The sequence below is a fragment of the Lepus europaeus genome, chromosome 4, assembly GCF_033115175.1.
Source record: "Lepus europaeus isolate LE1 chromosome 4, mLepTim1.pri, whole genome shotgun sequence".
In the NCBI taxonomy this organism is placed as follows: domain Eukaryota; kingdom Metazoa; phylum Chordata; class Mammalia; order Lagomorpha; family Leporidae; genus Lepus; species Lepus europaeus.
The window spans coordinates 30,220,350-30,240,934 of NC_084830.1; the positions used below are offsets into that span (position 1 = coordinate 30,220,350).

A 20,585-nucleotide genomic window follows, 5' to 3' on the forward strand; every position below is an offset into this window, starting at 1 on the left:
TACTTTTTAGAGGTTTATTTTTTATGTATTTGAATGCAGAGTTACAGAGAAAGAGGGAGAGACAGAGAGAGTTAGAGAGATCTTCCATCTGCTGGTTCACTCTTCCTGGCTGGTGCTGTGGCATAGTAGGCTAAACCTCCGCCTGTGACAACAACATCCCATATAGGTGTGCTGATTTGTGTCCCAACTGCTCCTCTTCTGACCCAGCTCTGTTAATGCCCTGGGAAAGCAGGTTAAAATGGCCCACATGCTTGGGCTCCTGCACCCGCGTGGTAGACCTGCAAGAGCTCCTGGCTTCAGATCAGCCCAGTCCTCGCCATTGTGGACATTTGGGGAGTGAACCAGCAGGTGGAAGACCTTTCTTTCTTTTCCCAGGCCATTAACAAGGACCTGGATTGGAAGTAAGCAGCCAAGACATGAACTAGTGCCAGCATTGGACCCACTATGCCACAGTGCTGTCCATTTAAACATAAGATTCTAATTGCCAATAAATATTTTGAGTAGATTGATTTTATATCCATTCAAGTGGATGGAGTGATTATAAAATTTGCTTAATGACTTGAAGAATTCACATGAAAAACACTGCAAGAAAATATACCAATATTTTAATTTTGATGTGATAGATTATTTTCTGTTTTCTTATCCTTACTGTACTCAACACTTTCTAACAGTTATAAATGAACCTTTAAATCAGTTATTTTAAAAGTTAAGAAAATGGAGGAAAGAGGAAGACTTCCTTTTAGTGTGGTATAAGCTCTCATTGATCTGTTTTTCCAATATTAGTCACAGTCATGGCTAGTATAACACTTACTTCATCTCTTTCTTTGTGTTATAAACTATCAGGGCATCTTAAAGCCACAGCAGGAATGAGATTCACCTAATCACCACTTCTGAGCTGCAGGATCCTAGTTCTTTTAATATCTTTATACTGCAAATATTTTTTCTCTTCCATCATTTCACAAGCCGTATTGCTTCCTATGAGATTGTCTACTCATTTCCTCAGTATGTGTTTGCATAGCACTGTAACACAAATTTGACAAATGTCAAAAGAGATTGTTTGTATACCCCAATTATCCTTTTCTTTATATTTATGCATATAGTCTTAAATTCACCTAATATACCAGTCACCTGTTCTAGTATGTAAAACTGGTGAATGATCTGTTTCATGTGATGATTTACATTGCCTAATATTATCAAACTGCTAGTTATCATAATTAATATTTTGAATATTTATTATATTTTATAATCTTCCTGTTTTGCCAGTTCCTTGTCTCTCTAACTTTACTGCACCAATGGGAACAGTCCTTTCTCCTGATTATCCAGAAGGGTATGGAAATAATTTAAATTGCATTTGGACTATAATCTCTGATCCTGGGAGCCGAATACACCTTTCTTTCAATGACTTTGATCTGGAATCCCAGTTTGATTTTCTTGCTGTTAAAGATGGTGACTCTCCAGACTCCCCCATTCTTGGAACTTTTACTGGAGCTGAAGTTCCTTCCCATCTTACAAGTAATAGTCATATTCTGAGATTGGAATTTCAAGCTGACCACTCAATGTCGGGACGTGGCTTTAACATCACTTATAACAGTAAGTTTTTTTGTTTGTTTGTTTGTTTTGTTTTGTTTTTTGTTTTTTTTTACTCTATTTAACAAATTTTTACAAATTAGAGCTGGAAACGAATCATGCAAACCAGTTCTCTTGATTTACAAATAAGAAAACTTAAGCAAATATAGGCCTGGTTGTGCCAAAGGTAGTCATTTAGTGCTTGATTTCCAACCATATTTTTCTCCCTATAGAGTCATTTTGCATTGTTTGTGAGAGGCCTGATATTAAGGAAATGTGCTTTAAATATCATTATGATATAGGCCAATAGATTAGCTTATTCTATTAAATGGTAGCGTAAACTCAAACCTGCAATATGTGATATAATTTACTTGGTTATTTTTATATGCAAATTTAAAAGGAAAATTAATCTTTCCTTCAAGATGTTACTAACCAGTATGACTTTAAACAAATAATAGCTCAGAGCTCAGAGTTATAATTCCAAAGTAAAATTTACAAGTCTGCACAAGCATTACAGAGTAGCCAATAACTGTGGCTCAATGGACCCCGGAGCTGACTTACCAGACCCACTAGAGTGAGGTTAAAAAGAAACAGAAACAAACTGGTGAACAAAAAATACTTCAGTGATTAATATACAGCTCTGAAATCAAACTATACAACTTCAAATCATGACTTTGCTACCTTTTTAAGTTTCGTAAGTGAGCCACAGTGTCAACGTCAGTAAAAGCCCATTGTTTGCTTAAAGAAGCATATTAGGTGATACATGTAAATACTAAAGCACAGAGAACACAGTACCTGGTAATGCTCAATACATATTAGCTGTTATCATTTAGCTGATTTTTGACCTGTTGTGTTTATTATATTTCTCTATATTTAAAGTGTCCTTTTTTAAAACTATTTTCCATCACCTGGGCTCTTCTTTTTTTGCAGTTCATAGAATTAATATTATATGTGGGAAAATGCTTAGAATTATAGTAGAAAGATGAATCACTTAAATGAGCAAAACTCTTACTAGGTTAACTTACTTATAAAGGAATGCTTCTGTTTGCAAATGTTTTAACTGAAGCCATAGAATAATAGTGATTTTTTTGCTTTCTTTTGAAGCTTTCACACTGTCAGATATTTACCAACAAATTGAGTTAATATTCAAGTGTTACATAACCATAGGATTGTTTTTAGATATTCTTATTTCCCTTTAAAAAAAATTTCACCAGTAGCCTGCTGCCCTTGCCTATTCAGTGCTGAGCTTTGGCAGTTAGTAACAAAAGGCTCCTCTTGTCTTCAGAGTGATGCTAGTGCTGATACAGTCACTAATAACTTGTTACTGGGTGATTGCACGTCAGTAAAGTTAAATTAGCTGTGATATGTGCCATAGACACATGTAGCATAAAATAGCTGCATTATCTGGCAATGCTTAAAAATTTTTACATGTATTTATAAAGACAGATATGTATATGCACTTTATAATTTTTATTTTGTCTTAAATGCATAATACTTTTATCTTTAATGTATATGATACTTTTCAGGGTATTATATGGATATACCTATGTTTTTGGTCCCATTTCTATTGTAAATAATTTTATTGATCATATGCAAATTCTTATATTTAATGCTTACTGCTGAGATTCTTTTTTAAAATAGTTGGGACACTAAATATTAGAGCAAACAGGCTTAATCAAAATTGAGTTTTAAAAATTAGAAGTTAAAACAATGATTAGAAAAAATGTAGCTACAAAACATTTTGTATACTTTAGATTTACCTTAATATCCTTTTGTGTTGTTTAATAAAAAATGATAGATAATAAAATTATACAATTTATGAACAGCATTAAGATAATTAGTGAGAAAATTTAAAATAACCTTCATGCACTCAATAAGAATAAATATATGAAATCATAAACACTTCATAAAATATAGTTATACATTTACTTTTGCTACTTTTATTTGTATTATTTTAAATTAAAATTTTATAGCACACAATTTGGTCTACCAAATAGGTAAAGAGAAAATGTGAATGGCTCATATAATCCCTAATCTATAAACAATTCACATAAGCAAAATTATTATACTTCTGATATTTGCTGTATCTACATTAGTTATACAAAGGGAAGAAACAAATTAAAATAAGATACTATACCTGAGTTTAAGAACTGAACTTTCTCCTAAGAAACATGAAACATATAACCTAAGATAAAATCAACTGTTGAGAAAAAATGAAAAGATGAATTGAGTAAAACATTACATTTTTATTCTCACAATGAGTGTATGTCTCCATTTGCAACAGAATGAATCACAAAAATAGTTTCCAATGAAATCTGTCATTGGACTATAGGCAATGTACTTTGTATTCTTAGTTATTGACATTCTGACCAATGACATTATTTTCCAACTTATACTGGAAATTTTGGCATTGGTTTAGTCTAATAATCTCTAGAAATAACTAGAAATAACTCTAATTTGAAATGTTTTAATCTTAGATTATAATTTATATTTTAAAAGAGTCACACCTATTCCACATCACAGGCAAACAGATCTGTTTAGAGAAGAGCCGGCAAATTTAAATAAAGTTCTAAAATGCTTTTCTAGAAATAAGTAGAACAATCTTTAAAATTCACTTTTTTTCTCACTTAAAAATAGGCAACAGTCTTCTCACTCATGCTGATGCATTGTGTTTTTCTTTGTTTTTCATTCTAAAGCTTTTGGACATAATGAGTGCCCTGATCCAGGAATACCAATCAATGCACGACGCTTTGGGGACAACTTCCAATTGGGAAGTTCAATTTCAGTTATTTGCGAAGAAGGATTTATTAAAACCCAGGGAACAGAAACAATTACTTGTATTCTTATGGATGGAAAAGTAATGTGGAGTGGACCAATTCCAAGATGTGGAGGTAGGTGTAATAAGGAGTAAAAATTATAACCACTAGAATTAATAACAGGAAAGACATTATTGTACCAGGACTGTTGCAATCTTTAGATTTAAATATTCCTTAGTAAGAAACATTAAACAAATATGTTAAACAAATTACATTTGCAATTTCCCATATCAAAAGTTGTTTTTAGAAATTTTATAGAAGCTCTCTTTTAGTACATTAATAAAGGGGTACATGTATAAAATCTCTAATATACTTCATAGTCATATAACTGTGGTTAATTAGAGTTACAGTTTAAAAAGAGAAATTTTTTAGTTTCTATTTACATGTTTTGGTATTTTAACAATTATGATATGTACTTATTTCCCTTTAAAAATTAGTAAACAATTATTAATTCTATACTTGATCTTAGCCAAAATGCTGAAAAATGATAATTAATTCTAATAAATAAATAAAGTTATGCTAAATATTCATATATTTAAATAATTATTGTAAGCAGATTTTGCTAAATTTTTTCAATTTTTATTTTCCCAGTGAAATATAGTAAAGAAAGTTTAGGGCCATATGTAATTACATATATATATATATATATATATAAAACATATTATTTGGAATATATATTTATCTATATATACAAACTCATAAAGTCGTGATTTATGTTGGTAGAGAAAGAATAATTTCTTAATCAAAAACAAAATATATTAGCTATATTTTGTATCAATTCAGAATTAAAGAAGTAAGTTGTGTGTGTATGTGTGTGTGTATGTGTGTAGGTATGTGTTGCTTTATTTAGCCTTGCCACCATAGAAAATAACATTCTATATTCTAATTCTCTCCTTCCTCTCTGGTATCTTAAAGATACACATCTACTTTATTGAAATGATATATATGAACTTATACTAAGAAGTAGATAAACATGAATTATAAAACACCCTTGAATAGATCCCTATATAATAACTACATGATCATGTTAAAAATAATTTCTTCTTTTTTTGATTTTTCAGTTTTTCTTACCTGTGCTCAAACTGACGATAGAAACTTGCTTTCTTAATTTTTATCTGATGAATTATGTATGTTTAATATATAGTTTTCCAAAGTATGGCAGACTTGATTGAAGAATGTAAACATTACTGATAAATTGTTGATTTTCACTTGATTGGAAATTTTTATAATTCCTCATGAAGAAGTAATCCCAGACTGTATATAATTGGGTTTTCTTAGAAATTCTTTCAAGTAACACCTCTCTCCTCTTTACTTTTTTTGTTTTTTTTTTTTTCATTTGTAGTATCAGAACAGATAGCCAGATAACTTTGTTATTTTGCAGGTCAAATATTGTGGGTTTTATAGGAGATACTCTAACAATAATTGTGATTATGATATTATTTAAAAACTGTAATGGAGTTGCATAATAAAGACCTAAAACAGAGAAAAATGGAAAGTAATGTTCAATTCTGCCATAAGTTGCCCTTGGGCCTACTCCTTCTTTTGTCATACATATTTCCAGACTGAGATTGTGCAACCTGTTAGGAAAGCCTACTTTAGTATTTGAAGAACACAAAAGCAATGGGGCAAAAGTTTGTTTCAGCCAGAAGAAATTGCACCACTTCAATGTGAGACAAATGGAAGGAGAGAAGCATGAGTCTGATGAATCACTAGAGGGTTCCAGAGCATGACATGCTTTGTAAATAATACCATATAGTTTGAAAGCTGTGCTATGACTAGCAAGGGAGCCAACTCAGCTGGGAATTGACATGATTTGTGCCTTCCCTACTCTGGAAGTATTTTCAGTCTCAGTGGACTGACACAGAGATCATTTCTGGGTAATTGTTGGATCTTTGTCATGGAGTAACCCTGACTAAGTTTGGTCTGAGTTCTCATCTTTAAGACAGAAGGATTTCAAGACTTAAAAGTGAGCAGAGAAGCAAAATTTGCTTACAAAACAAAACAACAAAAAAATACACACTAAGAATGAATGTGAGGACGGCGCCTTGGCTCACTAGGCTCACTAGGGTGCCTGAGGCGCCAGCACCTTGGGTTCTAGTCCCAGTCGGGGTGCCGGATTCTGTCCCGGAATCTCCTCTTCCAGTCCAGCTCTCTGCTGTGGCCCGGGAAGGCAGTGGAGGATGGCCCAAGTGCTTGGGCCCTGCACCCGCAAGGGAGACCAGGAGGAAGCACCTGGCTCTTGGCTTTGGATCGGCGCAGCACACTGGCAGTAGCAGCCATTTGGGGGGTGAACCAACTGAAAAAGAAAGACCTTTTTCTCTGTCTCTCTGTCTCTCTCTCTCACTGTCTAACTCTGCCTCTCAAAAAAAAAAAAAAAAAAAAAAAAAGAATGAATATGCTCAAACTAACAGAGAGAATATATTTCAATCAACAATGTTCTAGACTGTCCTTTTAAGCTATCTTGGAAGCATAGGGGCTGATTTTTGGATGGGGCTTAATTGAATATTCAAAGTGGGCTGAGTTTAGAGTGAGGCTTGAGTGATGCACATTTCCATTTCCCTTTTTTGGAAATTTTTGAAATATAATACTGGCAGGTACATGATGGAATTGAGAGTGTTGGCCATGGTAATTTTATTGTGACACAATTATAAAAACATAAAGTTCATGGTGTGGATGCAGCTTGAGGCCATATTGGATATTTGTGAAACAGGGTGATTAAAGCAGCAGAAGCTGGGATTGTCTCATGAATCTGGCAAAACGTCATAGGGAAGGCTTACCCAGCTCCTCTCTACTATTGCTACATCCTTGCCTACATAATTAAATCCTTGCTTGCCAAAGGAAGTCTTGGTCTTAGAGTTGTTTGGTGGATAACTACATGTAAATTTAAGAAAAGTTTGGTATGAACAAAGAATTTTATGAATCACTGCTTAGTTTGAAAGAGCAATTTCTTTTTTTAACTTTTATTTAATAAATATAAATTTTCAAAGTACACCTTTTGGATTTTAGTGGCTTTTCCCCTCATAACCTCCCTCCCACCCTCAACCATCCCTTCTCCCACTCCCTCTCCCATCCCATTCTTCATCACGATTCATTTTCAATTATCTTTATATACAGAAGATCAATTTAGTATATACTAAGTAAAGATTTCAACAGTTTGCACCCACACAGAAACACAAAGTGTAAAGTACTGTTTGAGTACTAGTTATACCATTAATTCACATAGTACAACACTTTAAGGACAGAGATCCTACATGGGGAGTAAGTACACAGTGACTCCTGTTGTTGATTTAACAATTGACACTCTTGTTTATGGTGTCAGTAATCACCCGAGGCTCTTGTCATGAGCTGCCAAGGCTATGGAAGCCTCTTGAGTTCGCCAACTCCGATCTTATTTAGACAAGGCCGTAGTCAAAGTGGAAGTTCTCTCCTCCCTTCAGAGGAAGGTACCTCTTTCTTTGATGGCCCATTCTGAAAGAGCAATTTCAATGAGATTTTTCTCACTATCTGTGAAAACTGAATGGTATTTAACCTTAAAAATTAGTAAGGCATGATAATCATAACTCTAATTAGATACAGGCCAGTGGACCCTCTAAACATCCCAACCAGAACCTTTATGAAGTTTTTGAAGGAGAAGAGTATATTATTTTCTGTGTGTGAATGAAATGACATGTACTTGGCTCAACTGCCTATCTGTGGATCAAACATCAAGGTGAGAACATTACTGAGGTCTGGGCTTGAGCCAAAAAAGACAGAGTAAGGGTTGTACAGAAGCAGACTTATTAGCCCAGTGACCTGCCATTTCCCAGGCCATTATTTGAGCCAGTTTCTGCCCAAAAAAGCAGATTGTGATCAACTTCTGTATACCTGGAGAGGGTGTGATTTCTTAAAATCTAATTAGAATTCACATTGATTTCCTTTCATTTTGTCTCAAATCCACTTATGTACTAACAATACAAGTATGAGACTAGCGGTGCAATGCCTATTATTATTTTTTCTTTTTTTTTTTTTTCATCTTCTCCCTGCCATCTCTCCCACCATGGTTACTCAAGCTGCTGCCACAGCCACTCCCATTTTGTCAGAAAATTATGATTGGGAACCCTCTCTGCCTGCCTCATATGTTCTCTGGGCACTGTATCTTGACAGAAGCATTTTGCTTATTTAAATAATTTTTCATATTTAATAAGGTGAACAAATTTCATATATTTCATATATGCAGGTTTAGGATCATAGTGATACTTCCCATCCTACCCTCCCTCTCATGCTGATATCCTTCCTTCGCCTTCCTTCCTTATTCTTTCTTTTAATTTCTACAATGAAATACTTTCAATTTATTTTATAGTCATAAGGTTAACCCTCCACTAAGTGAAGAATTCAAAATAATAATAAGAAAAAAAAAAGTAAAACACTGTTCCTCAGTAGTAGAGGCAAGGGATGTAAACAATAATCAAATCTCAGAATGTCAATTTCACACATATATATTACTAATTTCAATCTCCATCTTGGCTATTAGTCTGTTTAGGTTTTCTGTGGTCTTCTTAACTCAGTTTAGGTGGTTGTGTGTTTCCAGGAATCTATCTACTTCTAGATTTTCCAATTTGTTGGATTATAACTGTTTGTAGTAATTCCTGATGATTCTTTTTATTTCTGTTGTATTTGTTGTTACATCTTCTTTTTTCATCTCTCATTTTATTTATTTGGATCTTCTCTCTCTCTCTTTTTTTTTTTAATTTTGGTTAGCTGGGCCAATGGTGTATCAATTTGTATTTTTCCCCCAAAACCAAGTCTTCATTTCACTAATCTTTTGTATTTTTGTTTCAATTTTGATTTTTTCTTCTCTGATTTTAATTATTTCCTCCTACTAAACTTGTGTTTGCTTAGTTGTTATTTTTCTAGTTCCTTGAGATGCATTGAGAGATTATTTATTTGACACCTTACTAATTTCTCTTTTTTAAAGATTTATTTATTTATTTATTTGAAAGGTAGAAAGCTACAGAGAGACAGAGGTAGAGAGAGAAAGAGAGAGAGAGAGAGAGTCCTTCATCCACTGGTTCATTCCATAAATGGCTGGAATACCAGAGCTGGGTAGATCTGGTGCCAGAAGCCAAGAGTTTCTTCCTTCTAGGTCTCCCATGCGAGTGCAAGGGCCCAAGGACCTGGGCCATCATCCATTGCCTTCCAAGGCCATAACAGAATCAGAAGTGGAGCAGCCAGGACTTGAACTGGCACCCACATGGGATGCTGGCACTGCAGGCGGCAGCATCAGCCACTAAGCTACAGTGCCGGCCCCTCCAATTTCTTGATGTAGGAACTAATTGCTATAAAATTCACTCTTAATGCTGCATCAGCTGTATTTCATTGCTTTGATATGTTGTATTATAATCTTCATTTGTTTCCAGGAATTTCCTGATTTCTCTTTTGATTTATTTTATGACCCACTGTTCATTTGAGAGCATGTTCAGTTTCCATGTTTTGCATATTTTCTAGATATTCTTAAATTATTAATTTCCAGCTTCATTCCATTGTGGTCAGAAAAGATAGATGGTAAGATTTCAAATTTTTTTGGATTTGCTGAAACTTGCTGTATGGCCTAGCTTATGATCTATGCTAGACAAAGTTCCATGCACTGATGAAAAGAATGTGTGTTCTTCAAATGTGGAATGAAATGTTCTGTTTATCTGTAAGGTCCATTTGGTCCATAGTATAGATTAGCTCTTTTTTTTTATTGATTTTCTGTCTAGTTCATTTGTCCATTGATGACAGAGGGGTGCTTAAGTCCTCCATTACTAATGTATTAGTGTCAATTTCTTCCAAAAGATCAATTAAATTTTGTTTTAAATGCTCCCTGGGATTGGGTGCACATAAATTTACTGTAGTCACATTTTTCTGCTTAATTGATCCCTTAATCATTACAGAGTACCCTTCCTTGTCTCTTTTAACACTTTTTGTATAGTTTATTTTGTCTGATATTAGGTTGGCTACACCTGCCCTTTTTTGCTTTCCATTAGCATGGAATATCTTTTTCCATCCTTTCACTTTCAGTCTTCATGTATATTTGTTGGTGAGGTATGTTTCTTGTAGGCAGCAAATAGATGGGTCTTATTTTATAATTTATTCAGCCAGTTTGTATTTTTTTTTTGTAAAAAAGGTTTATTTGTTTGAAATACAGAGTTACAAAGATAGAGTGAAAGACGGAGAGAGAATCTTCAATGCACTGGTTCTCTCCCTAAATCGCTGCAGTCGTCAGGGCTGGGCCAGGAAAAACCAGGACACAGGAGCCTCTTACAGGTTTGCTATGTGGATACAGGGGCCCAAGGACTTGGGTCAACTCTTCTGTCCTCCCAGGAGCATTAACAGGGAGCAGTCAGGTCCCATATGGGATGTTGGCATCACAAGTGGCACTTCTACCCACTACGTCACAATGCTCGCCCCAGTTTATAACACTTATCTAGAGAATTTAGGCCATTTATATTCAAGGTTATTATTGATTAAGCAATAATTTGATCCTACCATTTTTTCCATAAATATTCCTATTGTTTGCTTTGGATTTCCATTGTACTTTTACTAGGAGATATTTTCTGCCCTCACATTATTTCATAATTATAACTGTTGCTCTCTGTTTCTTTTTTAATATTTTATTTATTTATTTGAGAGGTAGAGTTACAGACAGTGAGAGGGAGAGACAGAGAGAAAGGTCTTCCTTTCATTGGTTCACTCCCCAAATGGCCGCAACAGCTGGAGCTGCGCTGATCTGAAGCCAGGAGCCTGGAGCCTCCTCCAGATCTCCCACATGGGTGCAGGGGCCCAGGCACTTGGGCCATCTTCCACTGCCTTCCCAGGCAGAGAGCTGGACTGGAAGAGGAGCAGCTGGGACTAGAACTGGTGCCCATATGGGATGCCGGCACAGCAGGTGGAGGATTAACCCACTGCACCATGGCACTGGCCCCTCTCTGTTTCTTTGTGTAGCAAATCCTTAAGAATAACTGATAGGCTGGACAAGTGTGACATATTCTTTCAATTTATGTTTGTTTTTGAATGTCTTTATTTAACCTTCATTTATAAATAAGAATTTGCTGGGTATGCTATTCTTGGTTGACAACTTCTTTCTTTTTGGACTTGAACTATGACTCTCCATTCTCTCCTAGTCTTTAGGGTTTCTGATAAGAAATCAGCTGTTAGTCTAATTGAGAAATCTCTGTAGGTATTCTGGCATTTCCCTCATGCACATTTTAGATTCTTTTCTTTATGGTTTACTGTTGAAAGCTTGACCATAATATGTCATAGTGAAGACCTTTTGTAATTTTGTCTATAAGGAGTCTTATGTGCTTTCTGTACTTGGATGTTCCATTCTTTCTCCAAATTAGAGTTTTCTGTTATTATTTCACTGACTAGGCTTTTTAATCCATTCTCTCTTTACATGTCTTCTGGAAATCTTAAGACATGTATGTTTGGTCATTTCAGCGTACCCCATAAATCTCCAACACTATTTGGAGTTTTTCTATTTTTTTTCTTTTCTTTGTCTATTTACAGGAATTTGTCTTCTATCTCAGATATTCTTTCTTCTGCCTTGCCTCACCAAGCCTGTTGCTAAGTCTTTCCACTGTATTTTCAATTTGACAGGTTGAATTTTTAATTTCTGGTATTTCAGTTTGATTTCAATATCTATTTCTCCTGGAAAACTTTTTCACCCATGCTATATATGGATTTCTTTATCTCATTTTGTTTCTCTGTGTTTCTGAGTAATCTTATGATCATTCTTTTGAATTCATTTTTAGGCATTTCATCAAACTCTTGTTTTTCACATTCTGATATTGAAGTGTTATGTTCATTTTGAGGAGTCATGTTGTATTACTTGTTGTTTCTTGTATTCCTGCATTTCTTTAGGCATTTGTTGCAATACTTATTGGATTTCTCCTCTAAAGGATTTTATCTTTGAATTATGCCTCTATGACTTAGTGGAGTGTCTATACCTTCAGTGGATATCCAGAGTTGTGTGCTGGGTGGGGCCACAGAGCTCTGATCAGTGCTCAAGAATGGGGTGAGAACCAGGCTGACACCTAAGTTGGGCATGGTGGATCTCCTCTGTTGAAACCACGGAAGGAGGTATAGTTATGCCTGTTGGTGTAGTCACAACCTTTCCTCCTCTCTCCCAAGATGATCAATGTCTAGGGTTAGTCCACTGTGGGCACATCCCCCACCCACCCAGGTGCATGAACCACACAAAGAATCTGTGCAGTCCTCAATGGGAGCACAGAACCTTCTGCAATGACCCACCCCAGGCAGTCAGGGAGCTCTGAGCTGTGAAACCAGACCCAGTGATTGCACAAAGACCCAGATATACTCCATGCCCTATTGTACAGTCAAAGAATTCCCACAGTTACAGCCTGCAAGGCTCCCACAGTCACAAGGTGCAGGGAGTCCACTCTGAGCCCTGCAAGCCTTCTCCATCTACAGAGACAGCAAATATGTTCCCAGAGCCAGCTGCTTGTGGGTGCTCTTCTTTGGAAATTTGAGCCCTAGACCATTACAGGATGAGGGGAGGGGAGCACCTCACAGTCCTAAATGTGTGTCCAGCCTCTGCCAACTTTCCAAGCCAGACTCAAAGTCAGTGAAGAATTCATATCTTTCCCTCTGGTAAAATCCCCTGGTGGTGAGTGAGCGAGAGCCACTGCAACGTCTACTGTCATCAAGATGGTGCCTTCTCACTGGTTGCCAGGTGCCCTTTTTGGGGCATGGGTAGAAAGAATCATGTTTTTCCTTTACTGGCTTTGGTGGATATCCTGCCACCTGATATAGCTCCAGACCAGACTCAAAGTCAGTTGGTCTGCAAGGTTCTCCCACAGGCAGTATCACCAATGGCATGGGCTGCCACAGCCTGCCCTCATCTCACTATCAGAAGCTAGCATCTCCTCTAGCCTCCAGCTGTGAGAGTCTTGGATGGTGTCCCCGCTTGCTGCTGTGTGTCCATACTTTCCATGCTGCTCCAGAGTCCCTCTTTTTTGTGTGGAATTTTCAGTGCAACCTTCTCTCCAACTCTTTCCTGGAAATTCACTTCCTTTGTTTTTCTTCTGCTATCTTCCCCTGTTCAAAATCAGCACATCTTTTCCCTATGTAGCCATCCTGGAATCTCTTTGCTTGTTATTTGATGCAGTTCATCTTCTGGGGTATTGCCACCATCTCTAACATAAACTTAATTTTTAGCCTTTAAACTTTTTTTTTAATTTCTTATGTGCTATATGTATAGAAGAAATTTCCAAATGTACATGTTTATATAGCTGATTAATACAACCAACTTTGTATTTTCTCTTTACACAGAACATGTCCAGTGCACTGTTAAAAATTATTTTTGCCTATGGATAGCTCTGTGTTAAAATTGGAATTAGGAAGTTATTTATTTTAATCAGAACTCATAGAAAAGGGAAGTCAGCATAAATTTTTTTTGGTTGGAAAATCTTAGAGTGTCAATCCACTTCAAGTTTGTCACCATTTCTACTCCCAAACATTTTTCTAACATAATTGATTAGGCATATTGGTAAATCAGTGATCCACCCAAATCAACTATTCCTCAACTCTAAACTAGTGAAATTATTTGAGAAACATGAAGGTAAACTAATCTGCCATAATCCTTGAATGAGAATTGTCACACCAAAGGGGGACATGATGTTATAATGTGTTAGAGTTCTGTGATACAACTGCTGAATGTAAATTCATTTCAGATCTCTTAAATATAACTGTTGAGCAGAAATGGGATATACATTTAACATACTATCCTGAAGTTCAACATTGGTGCATTAAGCAAAGATAGATTCAGGCTTTCTGGGAATTTAAACCTTTCTAAGTACTAGGAAATTTGGAAAACATGTCAAAATGCATAATAAAATTTAATTTAGATTTTATTTATTCATTTAAGTTTGTGCCTTTATATCTTCAGCAATAGGTAATATTTCACAGTTATCCACTGAATTCTTTTTCTTAAGGGTTCAGTGGGCCACCAGATATACTTTACTATACCAAGCACAACAAACTGAGTTATCCCTTCTCCTCAATAATAGATGGCAGTACTGAAGGATATGAACCTACAGATAGTAGCTAGTGCCCAATGCAGTTGGTTAGGAATCATAACCTTAAGTTCTTATAGGAGCAAGGAAGGAAGTGAAAATTAATTGAGTGGGCTAAAAAATATGGCCACCCTCCTAAGAGTGTTCTCCCACTTACAGAGACTTAGTTGCAGATAAGTGTTTTTCTGCTTAACAATAACATAACAATAATAATCAATATAGCAGGATGTAATTGACAATATTATTTTCATCAACCCATTTAGTCCCATCATGGACATTAGAAAAGGACATCTTTCTAGAAAGAAACAGCTTGAACTATTGACTCCCAAGACTACTTTAGTTGAAAAATGCAAAGAAACAGCAAATCCTCAAATCCTGGGCCAATGAAGTTTAGAAGACATGAATGGCCACCAGCCTGTCTCCCTTCTGTAAAAGCACTTCAGTATCTCCAGAAATTGGGAGTCCTTTAGATACGCATAAGAACCATTTTAAGAGTAGTTATTTCATGAAGAAGTTTCTGGAGTTCCTTTTTTTTTTTTTTGGTGAAATTATCTAACATTACTTCAGTCTGATTCTTTAGCAACTAGAATCTAGCTGGAAACTCATGCCTTGAATTGCACATTTTCCCTTAAACTGAATTGTTAACCTCAGAGTACCCTCTGTACTGCCTTTTTTTTTTTTTTTTTTGCTTTATATGGATATCTTGTTCATGTCTTGTCACTTTTTCACATTTGATGCTACAGTTTTGCTAGTAATTTAGCTTCTAATGAGGCTTAATGGTCTATGTTGATTTGATTTAAACATAATCAGGAACTATCCCAAACTTATTTAGGAATAATTGACAAATAATAGTGATTTTTACTTTGATTTTCTTTGGGTTTGGTTGCAAAAGTTTTGTATAATGAAACAGAAGAAAAAAATCTCACATTCCTTCTGCAATCCCTCATTCAAGATAGCTATTAGGTGTAGAAGTAATCATCACTATCATTGGCCTCCTCCTCATCATCAACAAGTCTCTTCTTCTCCCACATGCTCATCTTCCACAGGCTATACTTCTCTCCCTTTCATGGTTCATATCTTTGCTCACATGTGTTTAACCTTTTGCTCCACGAATAACTCCCAAATTAACACAAGGCTCATTCTACTGTATTTTGTCCTCAGGATCCCCAGAATCAGTTGGTACATTGCATCTTTATGATTTTCAGTTGATATTTTGACTCCTTGGAAGATTTATGAAGACCATTATTAATCTTCTTTTTATTACTTTAACTAAAATATCCTGGAGGAACTTGTTTAGTACCTAAAAGGCTTATTTCACTTTACAGTTTGGAAGTTACATTTCAGGATCTGGTGGCTGCATAGTTCAATGTCAGTGGAGACTGATCATGGTTGCTGCAGAGGTGGGATCATATATTGAGCTATGAAGGAGCATGAAAGAATCTAGGCCCAACTAGAACCCAAAATATCAAGCATCTCACAAGAATTTCCCTTTAAGGCCCTGCCTCTTTGACTCATGCCTTCTTACATGGGCATGTTCTTTAAGTGATTACAATGTAATAGATGTACTGGACTGCTTTGCCCAGAGAGAGGCTTACATTTAGAAAAATACATTGAGAGACACTTCCTGCTGGTCCTACCTCTCAGATGTCATCATTAGGTCATCTCTGCCCTTAATCAATCAGTCATTAACATTAAGACATCGGAGTTTAAAGAGCTGCATGAGTTTTGGGGAGACAACTCCTGCTGTACCCATAGCAAAGATATTTTCTACCTCATTTAAGAAATTATACATTGATTTAAAAAAAATGGAAGAGAGTGATCAAGTTTTTGACCTCTTTTCAAGCTACTCTATGGGATGCTTTTCTACTTTATAAATACTCACTTCTGTGTCTGCTAGTAATAAACCAGCCAATGCATCCCCAAAGAACTTAAAAGAAATATTATGCTATGAGAATTAGGTTAAAACAAGAAAGTTCTCTTCCAGAGTTTCAAGCTGTGAGAACTAAGTCATCTGGAGTTTTCTGCTGTTACAAGCAAGACAGCTGGACATAATTTAATTCTCCTAACTGTGCTGCAACCACAGAGGAAATGGTTCCTGAATTTTAAGATTTATTATTTTTGATGTCATTTTTTGAAAAAGGCATGCTACTGAAATATACGCAGGTAGACAGAAAAATGCAAAGTGTTTTTTGCAGACTCAAAATGAGTATTAGATTAAAATATAGTTATTATTTGTTATAAAATATGAAATATAGAAATCATTTTCATATTTGTTTAAAATACTATTTCTCAGTAGTTTAAAATTTAAAATTATTTAACTGTTTATGAGAAACATAAGTTAGAAAAAATATTGAAGTGATATATTTTATTAGATATACTTCTTGGGCTCATTTTTTTTCCCTTCCTTGTTTCTCACAGGGTCTCTGAGTGAACATCCCAGAACTAGGATTTGAGTCAATTCGTCTATATGTTTCACTCATCCTATTGCTGAGTTTCATCCAATATTATGTAACATTCACGTGCTTATGTCACTCAAATTTACCTGCCTAGTTCTTTATCCTAAAGTCCAGACTCTTATATTTAGCTGCTACTCAACATTTTCACTTAGATGTTAAGTATGTATCTCCAACTTAACCTGTCCAAAAATGGTGCTCATCACTGTTCCCTCACCATCACTGTAAGCTTACTACCAGACTTTCTCCATCATTATTAATGGCAATGGCATTATTTCAGTAATGCAGGTCAAAACTCTTTGAGTCATTCCTGATTCCTTTCTTTCGATCAGAACCATACAAAATGTGTCAGAAAAACTTGCTAATTCTACTTTATAAATATTATATTCAAAATTCAAATACTTCTTATTACTTCCAGCTCTGACATTGTGGCTCCAGAAGTCAGTATCCCTGGCCTCAATTACTGCCATGGCTCCCTAAATGGTCTTCCTATTTCTGCCCCTGTTCCTTTGTTCCTATTCTCAACTGCACTGTTGAGAACACTTGCCTTTCCCTCACAAATTGCTACAGGTAGTTGGATTTGTAGTTCAAGCTTAGGAATGGCTTGTTGTTAATTTCATTTGTGATCACTCATTAGTCCTCTCAATAATCTCTCCTCTGTGTCTCAAAAGGCTCTGATGACATCATCCACTTCTCTCTTCACTTTTACCTAGCTCTGTGCCTCCCATGCCTGTTACAATATAGTCAGTAAGGCACTGTTTGGTCCAAAGAAATCTCCCCAACAAAAATGAAAACGGGATACTGGCCTTCTATCATGGTCATGTTCTTTAATGTGATTACAGTGTAATACATGCGCTGGACTGCTTTGCCCATAAAGAGGCTTACATTTAGCAAATTTCATGGAAAGTGTCACATGAATGCTGCTGCTCAAAGCTGATGATTTAATTAAGATGTTGAGTTAGGACTGTGTGAAAGAAGCTGCATCTTTCTTATGGAGACTCAATAATCTTGGACATTGTTCTCTTCGTAAGCTTCTTGACAAGAAAAGCAGTAAGAGTGAATGTGTAGAAAAATAAGGTATAGAGCCTAACTTTCATGCTGCTTTGGAATTGGCTATTTAGATTTCCAACTAAGGAGAAAACAAATTTTTTTTAACTTTTATTTAATGAATATAAATTTCCAGTGTACAGCTTATGGATTACAATGGCTTCCCCCTCCCATAACTTCCCTCCCACCCACAACCCTTCCCTCTCCCGCTCCCTCTCCCCTTCCATTCACATCAAGATTCATTTTCAATTCTCTTTATATACAGAAGATCAATTTAGTATAAAGATTTCAACAGTTTGCACCCACATAGAAACACAAAGTGAAACATACTGTTTGAGTACTAGTTATAGCATTAAATCACAATGTATAGCACATTAAGGACAGAGATACCACATGAGGAGCAAGTGCACAGTGGCTCCTGTTGTTGACCCAACAAATTGACACTCTAGTTTATGGTGCCAGTAACCACCCTAGGCTGTTGTCATGAGTTGCCAAGGCTATGGAAGCCTTCCAAGTTTGCCGACTCTGATCATATTTAGACAAGGTCAAAAAAGACAGAGTGAGGATAGTAACCAATGATCCTAAGAGTGGCATTTACCAGGTTTGAACAATTATACAGCATTAAGTGGGGAAGAGGACCATCAGGACACACAGGTTGGGAGTAGAGCCATTGGTGGTAGAGTAGAGGTTATGATTACAAAGGAATGAGGCCCAAGTGCACTAGACAGGGTCTAGAACAAAGGACAGAGTCATTATTAGAGGAGCTAAGAAAGGTGCTGTCTAAGCTACAATTAAGTTTTCTGATTGAGAGGCAAATAGAACCTGATAGAAGGGGCTTGATAATAATCTGGTGGGCTTTAGGCCTTGTAAGTTAAGAGGCCCAGACCTATCTATCTCTTCCCATGGGGTATATCCTAAGTGAGGTGTGAACCTCCTAGGGGAAGGCACTCTGTTGACTTTCATTACTTGGCTGGCCTAGGAGGAGAGCTGGCCAGGTAAAGGCAGGTGGCATCTCTAACAAGAAATTTACAGTTCTGCCTGCAATGTTGCTGACCTTACTTGACCATACCCTCAGCTGCAGTGGTCACTTTGGAAGCTGGGCTGAGTGAAGGGCTTTTCAGCTTAGATCCAATAAGATCTGTGGCTCTGACCTGGGCATCCTTCGACTCCAGGGCAGCTCCATTTCCAGTGATCCAACTCTTGGCAGAGCTGCCAGGGCTCTTCACAAGCTGACTTCTGCTGAAGCCCAGGCTTACCACATTGAAAGCCACTGCAGTAGACTGGCCTGTTGGGTCTCCTTGAGGGCAGATCACTGTACAGATCAGCCATTAATAGGCCTGCCACCCATTGCTTCTGATGCCTAGCTTTCTTTTCCTCCTGGTTTATGTTAAAGCAAACCAGAGGCTGCAAATCAAGGGAGTGCCCATGTCCCATCTCTAATCTTCGGTGGCCTGAACTAGAAGTCTATAGTCACAGGCATGTTCTGTAGTAGTTTTTCTAAGGTAGACAATGCCCATGAGGAAAATTATATTCTCACTTTAAAACTTTCTTTCCGGCCAGCGCCGCGGCTCACTAGGCTAATCCTCCGCCTTGCGGCGCCGGCACACCGGGTTCTAGTCCCGGTCGGGGCACCGATCCTGTCCCGGTTGCCCCTCTTCCAGGCCAGCTCTCTGCTGTGGCCAGGGAGTGCAGTGGAGGATGGCCCAAGTCCTTGGGCCCTGCACCCCATGGGAGACCAGGAGAAGCACCTGGCTCCTGCCATCGGATCAGCGCGGTGTGCCGGCCGCTGCGCGCTACCGCGGCGGCCATTGGAGGGTGAACCAACGGCAAAAGGAAGACCTTTCTCTCTGTCTCTCTCTCACTGTCCACTCTGCCTGTCAAAAAAAAAAACAAAAAAAACCTTTTTTCCCTTTGGTCTGAAAGGGAGGTTTTTTCTACTTACTGTATACTTCGCTGATGGCGAAGTGAATCTAGCTATGAGATTATTATTTAAGTTCTTATTTTGGCTATGCTACTACAGAAAAATGTTAGCCATCTCTTTTATAAGGTCTAAAGATTAAATTGTACGTCCTACAGATTCCTTCATAATAGAATTAGTTTCCTACCTTGAAGAGAATAGAGAAATGAAAGAACAAGTTGGGCTTAGAATAGAGAAATGAGGGAGCAAGTCCTAGATCGCTCGCTGACAATAGCAATATCACATGAATACTTAGCAAACCGTTTCAACCATTAGATAACAACTTAAGAAAACATTTACCAGAAGGTCCAATGCCGTCTATAAATTTTAAGAATCATGTATTTGAAAACACCTCTTAAATATCTCAGCCCAACTTCCAAAGTGACCACTGCAGCTGAGGGTATGATCAAGTAGGGTCAGCAACATTGCAGGCAGAACTGTAAATTTCTTGTTAGAGATGCCACCTGCCTTTCTCTCTGTCTCTCTCTCTCTCACTGTCCACTCTGCCTGTCAAAAAAAAAAAAGAGAGAGAGAGAGAAAGTCTTCCATCGATGGGTCACTCCCCAATTGGCCACAACAGCCAGAGCTGCGCCGATCCGAAGCCAGGAGCCATGAGCTTCCTCCGGGTCTCCCATGCCAGTCCAGGGGCCCAAGGACCTGGGCCATCTTTTACTGCTTTATCTGTCTTTAC

General features: G+C 36.9%; 1 protein-coding gene across 2 annotated transcripts in view; it reads left to right on the forward strand.

Annotated features, from left to right (window-relative positions):
* Positions 1–20,585, forward strand: part of CSMD3 (CUB and Sushi multiple domains 3) — a 1,267,615-nt gene that overhangs the window by 783,384 nt on the left and 463,646 nt on the right. For both annotated transcript variants that reach the window (XM_062189471.1, XM_062189472.1), the window contains 2 exons: positions 1,264–1,590; positions 4,263–4,457. In XM_062189471.1, coding sequence (XP_062045455.1) covers positions 1,264–1,590; positions 4,263–4,457 — 522 coding nt within the window. The remainder of the gene's footprint in view (positions 1–1,263; positions 1,591–4,262; positions 4,458–20,585) is intronic.